The following is a 6,664-nucleotide window of genomic DNA, read 5'->3' as shown; positions in this document are numbered from 1 at the left end:
GGTGAAGAAGGTCAGGTGAGGGACCTCCCCCTACCCTCCCCAACTCTCCCCCCCTCCCCCTCCCCGTCTCTCCCCCCACTCCCCATCTCTCTCCGCCCCCGTCTCTCCTCTCCCCCTCCCCCTCCCCTCCCCCCTCCCCCTCTCTCTCCCCTCCCCCTCTCTCTCCCCTCCCCGCCTCTCCCTCCCCGCCTCTCCCTCCCCGCCTCTCCCCTCCCCGCCTCTCCCTCCCCCCTCCCCCCGCCTCTCCCCTCCCCGCCTCTCCCCTCCCCGCCTCTCCCCTCCCCGCCTCTCCCTCCCCGCCTCCCCTCCCCGCCTCTCCCCTCCCCCTCCCCTCTCCCCTCCCCTCCCCGCCTCTCCCCTCCCCGCCTCTGCCTCCCCGCCTCCCCCCTCCCCGCCTCCCCCCTCCCCGCCTCTCCCTCCCCGCCTCTCCCTCCCCGCCTCTCCCTCCCTGCCTCTCCCCTCCCCCCTTCCCCTCCCCTCCCCGCCTCTCCCTCCCCGCCTCTCCCCTCCCCGCCTCTCCCCTCCCCCCTTCTCCCCTCCCCCCTTCCCCTCCCCTCCCTGCCTCTCCCTCCCCGCCTCTCCCTCCCCGCCTCTCCCTCCCCGCCTCTCCCTCCCCGCCTCTCCCCTCCCCGCCTCTCCCCTCCCCGCCTCTCCCCCTCCCCGCCTCTCCCCTCCCCGCCTCTCCCCTTCCCGCCTCTCCCCTCCCCTCCCCGCCTCTCCCCTCCCCGCCTCTCCCCTCCCCGCCTCTCCCTCCCCGCCTCTCCCCTCCCGCCTCTCCCCTCCCCTCCCCGCCTCTCCCCTCCCCTCATCTCCCCTCACCGCCTCTCCCCTCCCCACCTCCCCTCCCCTCCCCGACTCTCCCCTCCCCGCCTCTCCCTCCCCTCCCCGCCTCTCCCCTCCCCGCCAGTCCCCTCCCCGCCTCTCCCCACCCCGCCTCTCCCCTCCCCCCCTCCCCTCCCCTCCCCGCCTCTCCCTCCCCGCCTCTCCCCTCCCCGCCTCTCCCTCCCCGCCTCTCCCTCCCCGCCTCTCCCCTCCACTCCCCGCCTCTCCCCTCCCCTCCCCGCCTCTCCCCTCCCCTCCCCGCCTCTCCCCTCCCCGCCTCCCTCCCCGCCTCCCTCCCCGCCTCTCTCCCCCCGCCTCTCTCCCCCCGCCTCTCCCCTCCCCGCCTCTCTCCCCCGCCTCTCCCCTCCCCGCCTCTCCCCTCCCCGCCTCTCCCCTCCCCGCCTCTCCCCTCCCCGCCTCTCCCCTTCCCGCCTCTCCCCTCCCCTCCCCGCCTCTCCCCTCCCCGCCTCTCCCCTCCCCGCCTCTCCCCTCCCCTCCCCGCCTCTCCCCTCCCCTCCCCGCCTCTCCCCTCCCCGCCAGTCCCCTCCCCGCCTCTCCCCTCCCCGCCTCTCCCCTCCCCGCCTCTCCCTCCCCGCCTCTCCCCTCCCCCCCTCCCCTCCCCTCCCCGCCTCTCCCCTCCCCGCCTCTCCCTCCCCGCCTCTCCCCTCCCTGCCTCTCCCCTCCCCGCCTCTCCCCTCCCCTCCCCGCCTCTCCCCTCCCCTCCCCGCCTCTCCCCTCCCCACCTCACTCCCCGCCTCCCTCCCCGCCTCTCTCCCCCGCCTCTCTCCCCCCGCCTCTCTCCCCCCGCCTCTCTCCCCCCGCCTCTCCCCTCCCCGCCTCTCTCCCCCTCCTCTCCCCTCCCCGCCTCTCCCCTCCCCGCCTCTCCCCTCCCCGCCTCTCCCCTCCCCGCCTCTCTCCTCCCCGCCTCTCCCCTCCCCGCCTCTCTCCCTCGCCTCTCTCCCCCCGCCTCTCCCCTCCCCGTCTCTCCCCTCCCCGTCTCTCCCCGCGCCCCCATCCCTCACCACCCGTCTCTCGCCGCCCCTGTCTCTCTCCCCCCTCCCCGTCTCTCCTCCACCTCGTTCCCCCTCTCGCCCGCTCTGTCCCTCCCACAGTTCCTCTCTCCCTCCCTGCCTCCCTCCCCAACACTTTCTCTCCGTGACCATCCAGCTCTCCCTCTCTGTTCCCGCCGTGTCCCCAGGAAGAAACCGCCGAAGGAGATTCTCCGCTGTGAGTACGAGGGCTGTGGGAAGATAGTGTCCAATCGGCAGTACCTGAAGGTTGGTGTCAGCTCCCTCACTGCCTCCTCCTCCCCGCCCTCCCTCCACTCCCACCGTCCCTCCCCACCCTCCTCCCTCCGTCCCTCCTCCCCTCCCTCTCTCCCTCCCCACCCTTCCCACCCACCGTCCTCTCCCTCCCCTCCCTCCCTCCTCTCCCTCCCTCCTCTCCCTCCCTCCTATCCTTCCCTCCCCTCCCTCCCCTCCCTCCCTCCCTCCCTCCTCTCTCTCCCTCCCTCCCTCCCCCTTCCCACTCCCCCTCCTCCCCTCCCCCCTCCTCCCCCTTCCCCTTCCTCCTTCCCCCTTCCCTCCTCCCCTTCACCCCTCCCCTTCCCCCCCCTACCCCTCCCCCGTCCTCCCCCTCCCCTTTTGCCCCCTCTCTCCCCAGAGATGCCCATCTGACCCTGTCTCTGGCTCCCCCAGCACCACATGAAGTACCAGCATCTGCTGCAGAAAACCTTCGCCTGCTCCCACCCGTCCTGCAGACGGTCCTTCAACTTCAAGAAGCACCTCAAGGAGCACGAGAAACTGCACAGTGGTGAGTGGGTGTCTGTGGGTGTCTCCCCCCTGCCTCCAGCCTCTCTCCGCCTAACCCCCCCCAACACCAGTCTCTCACCCCCTTCCCCCCCACCCCGGTCTCTCTCCCCTTCCCCCCCCCCCCCCCCCCCCCCCCGGCCTCCCCCTTCCCCCATCCCCCACCCCGGCCTCCCCCTTCGTGGACCGGACTCATCCCGACGGCTTCCAGACGCTGCTGACGTGACGCCCCCCCCTCCCACCCCACCCCAACCTCGTCCCGAACGTGCCCCACCCTCCCCCGATCTCCCCCTCGTAAATCTCCTGCCTCCGATCATCCGAAACCCCTGGGTTCCCCCGCCCCACCCCCCCTCCCTGGGGTTGGGGAGGGGGACGGCGATGCTCCTTCACCCCGTCCGTGGCCCCCGCCCCCCCCCCTCCCTGGGGTTGGGGAGGGGGACGGCGATGCTCCTTCACCCCGTCCGTGGCCCCCGCCCCCCCCCCTCCCTGGGGTTGGGGAGGGGGACGGCGATGCTCCTTCACCCTGTCCGTGGCCCCCCCCCCTCCCTGGGGTTGGGGAGGGGGACAGCGATGCCCCTTCACCCCGTCTGTCCCATGGATGGGCCCCCCCTCCCTGGGGTGGGGAGGGGGACGGCGATGCCCCTCGACCGCATCCGTCCCGTCTGTGGTTCCCCCCCTCCCCCTCGTGTTGGGTGGTGCTCTATGCACCCCCTGTCGCTCTGGGATGACTACTTCGTGTTATTGGTGGTGGGGGGGGGGGGGGATTAAACCAGGGGTTGTTCACCACCTCTCTCCTCTCCCCCCCAAAAGACAAACGGGACTACATCTGCGAATTCTGCGCCCGGGCTTTCCGCACCACGAGCAACCTCATCATTCACCGTCGGATCCACACCGGGGAGAAGCCTCTGCAGTGAGTACTGTTCAGCTGGGCTGGGAGGGGGTGTTGGTGGTGGGGGTGGGGGGGTGGGTCGGGCGGCCAGGAGGAGACAACAGCGTGGCCTTCATACCTCCCCGTGCCCGACCTCGAGGCCTTGCATTCGGATCCCGCCCCTCCCTCCGGCAGCCTCTGCCTGGGAGAAAGCCGCCCCTCGCATCCCCTTTAAGTCCTCCCCCACCCACCAGCCTCGCCTCAAAGCCACGCCTTCCCTCCCTCGGATGTCCCGGGAGCTGGAGCGCCGCAGGCCTCGGGTTCCGGTGGGGGGGGATGGGGGGGTGGTTTCTGGTATCCCCCCACCGCCCCCCACCCCACCACGCTGATGGGATACAGGACGGAGAAGGTTTTGGAGCCGGGTTAGGTTTCCCACTTCTCCAACTTAAAGAAAGGGGGGAGGAGGAGGGAGCAGAAGACCACCCCCCTCGTGTTTCGAGAATCTTCCATGAGGTTCCCCCCTACCTCCCCGCCCCACCTTAAACCTGGGCCCTCTGGTTCTGGACTCCGGGGGGATGGGGGGTTGAGGGAGGAAAAGACCACCCACCCCATGCTCGGTCCTCGGGACTGGAGGGCTCAAGTTATAGGGAGACAAGCTGGGACTTCCTTCATACCCTCCCCCCCCCCCCCACCTTCCCTCCCTCCCCACCAGGAGTACCAGAGGCCGCGGGAGGTTGCCCCCACCACCTGGATAGAGGAGGAAGAAAGTCCCAGCCTGTCTGGTCTCTCGTACTTGGAGCCCTCCAGTTCCGGCGACGTCCCCGTGGATTTTCCCCGCGCCCCCTCCAGCTGAGCAACAGCCGCCCTGTCGCCCGGCGACCAGAACTGCGCGCACACAGAATGCTCCAAGCACGGTCTCGTCGGCATCCGGCGCAGTGCCCCGTCCGACCCAGGCCGGCGCGCCAGACGCTTCACATGGGACACAGAACTTGGCAGCGCAGTACGGGGTGTGTGTTGTGTATCTGTGTTATACCTCGCACTTACCTGAACTAAACTCTATCTGCCACCCATCGTGTCTAATGTATCTGGCCCACAACCTCTGCTCGCAGTGCGTTCCACACACACACCACTCTGTGTAAAAATAACTTACCCCGGACATCCCCCTTATACCTTCCTCCGATTGCAAAATTATGCCCCCTCGTGTTAGCCATTGTCGCCCTGGGAAAAAGTCTCTGTCTGTCCACTCGATCTATGCCTCCTGTACACCTCTATCAGGTCACCTCTCATTCTCCTTCTCTCATCGACACTCCTCACCATCCTGTGTACGTGAGTCACCACTTTCAGGGAGCGAAGTTCCTGCACCCTGGGGTCTCTCTGCTCCACAACACTGCCCAGGGCCCCGACCGTTCACTGTGTATGCACTGCCCTGGGTTAAAATTCCCACTTCTCCAACTTAAATTCCCTGGCACCCTCTCCCCCTCCCACTCCTCTCAAACACCCCACCCACTCTCTCACCCCCACCCCACCAAGCGTGAGATCTGTGGGTTTCAACACCCCCTCTCACTTGTCACCCACCAGGCATGAGACCTGTGGGTTTCACCCCACCTCTCCCTCCCAGGTGTGAGATCTGTGGGTTTCATCCACCTCTCTTCCCCCCCCAGGTGTGATATCTGTGCGTTTACCCCACCTCTCCCTCCCAGGTGTGAGATCTGTGGGTTTCACCCACCTCTCTTCCCCCCCCAGGTGTGAGATCTGTGGGTTTACCCCCTCTCTCCTCCCCCCAGGTGTGAGATCTGTGGGTTTACCCCCTCTCTCACCCCCCAGGTGTGAGATCTGTGGGTTTACCCCCTCTCTCACCCCCCAGGTGTGAGATCTGTGGGTTTACCCCCCTCTCCCCCCCCAGGTGTGAGATCTGTTTACCCCCCTCTCCCCCCCCAAGTGTGAGATCTGTGGGTTTACCCCCTCTCTCCCCCCGCAGGTGTGAGATCTGCGGCTTCACCTGCCGACAGAAGGCCTCCCTGAACTGGCACATGAAGAAACACGACGCCGAGTCGGGCTACCAGTTCTCCTGCGACGTGTGCGGCAAGCGGTTCGAGAAGAAGGACAACGTGTCCGCCCACAAGAGCAAGAGCCACCCGGAGACGCCGTCCGCCGCGCCCCCGCCAGACCCCCCCGCTGACCCCCCCCGGCCCACCCCGGGTCCCCCGGACCTGAAACCGGAGCCCAGCGCGGATCCTCCCTACACCTAGACCGTCCGGGCCGGCTGCTGCTCCCCCCCGTCCCCTCCGCCGCTCCCCCCACCCCAGGGTCCCTTCCGGGACCCAAGCTAGGTGGGATGGGGGGCAAATGGCTGCCTCTACAGGGGCTTTGTGGGAGTGTCGGGCCCGGAGGGTGTGGGGGAGGTGTCCGCCTACATCTGCGACTGACTGAACTTCCCGGCCAAGGTGCTAGATGGCTGTCGTGGGATGGCATGGTCCGTCTCTGCACTCCGTCTCCCTCCCCCTGCCCCCCCCACTCCCCCCATCACAGGGGAACGGGGAGGGAGGGCAGTACTAAGGATAAATGTCTGCTTTGGTATCAGGGTCAATGGCACTCCGTTCTACCCCCTCTCACTGTCATCCTCCCCCTCACTCTCCCCTTCGCCCTCTCGCTCTCCTCCCCTTGTCCTCGCCCTCCTCCCCTCTTGCCCTCCACCTCCCCCATTCCCCCCCTCGCCTTCCTTGTCCCTCCCTCTCAGTCTCCTGCCACCTCTCGCCCTCCCCGTCCCCCCCCCCACACCCCTCCCTGTCCCCCGATCTCGCTCTCCTCTTTCCGGTTAATGATACACATCTGTCCTGTTGTGTCCGGGGCGTAATGACTGTGTGATGGTAGGCAGCATTTTCTCTGTGTATCTGTGTCTCTCTCTCCCCCTGTCTCTCTCTCTCTCTCCCTGTCTCTCTCTCTCTCCGTCTCTCTCTCTCTCTCCCCCTGTCTCTCTCTCTCTCTCCCTGTCTCTCTCTCCCTCTCTCTCTCTCTCCGTCTCTCTCCCTGTCTCTCTCCCTGTCTCTCTCTCTCTCCCTGTCTCTCTTTGTCTCTCTCTCTCTCCCCCTGTCTCTCTCTCTCTCTCTCTCCGTCTCTCTCTCTCTCTCTCCCTGTCTCTCTCTCTCTCTCCGTCTCTCTCTCTCCC

At 68.0% G+C, this 6,664-nt stretch overlaps 1 protein-coding gene across 1 annotated transcript; it reads left to right on the top strand.

Moving 5' to 3' along the window:
- Positions 1–6: 6 nt before the first annotated feature.
- On the top strand, positions 7–6,108 carry LOC127566668 (zinc finger protein 692-like). Its single transcript, XM_052009191.1, has 5 exons — positions 7–15; positions 2,021–2,099; positions 2,520–2,634; positions 3,441–3,540; positions 5,477–6,108. The coding sequence occupies exons 3-5, from the start codon at positions 2,526–2,528 to the stop codon at positions 5,745–5,747; spliced, it is 480 nt and encodes a 159-aa protein (XP_051865151.1). The 5' UTR covers positions 7–15; positions 2,021–2,099; positions 2,520–2,525; the 3' UTR covers positions 5,748–6,108.
- The last annotated feature ends 556 nt before the right edge of the window (positions 6,109–6,664 follow it).

This window comes from Pristis pectinata, chromosome 44 (genome assembly GCF_009764475.1).
Source record: "Pristis pectinata isolate sPriPec2 chromosome 44, sPriPec2.1.pri, whole genome shotgun sequence".
NCBI lineage: Eukaryota > Metazoa > Chordata > Chondrichthyes > Rhinopristiformes > Pristidae > Pristis > Pristis pectinata.
The sequence above is the reverse complement of the archived record's forward strand: the minus strand, read 5'-3'. Positions and strand labels throughout refer to the sequence as shown.

Coding starts and splice junctions, on each gene's coding strand:
- LOC127566668 (XM_052009191.1), top strand. CDS start 2,526: ATGAAGTACCAGCATCTGCTGCAGAAAACCTTCGCCTGCTCCCACCCG. Junction 2,635..3,440: donor GCACGAGAAACTGCACAGTG/GTGAGTGGGTGT, acceptor CCCCCCCAAAAG/ACAAACGGGACTACATCTGC. Junction 3,541..5,476: donor ACCGGGGAGAAGCCTCTGCA/GTGAGTACTGTT, acceptor CTCCCCCCGCAG/GTGTGAGATCTGCGGCTTCA.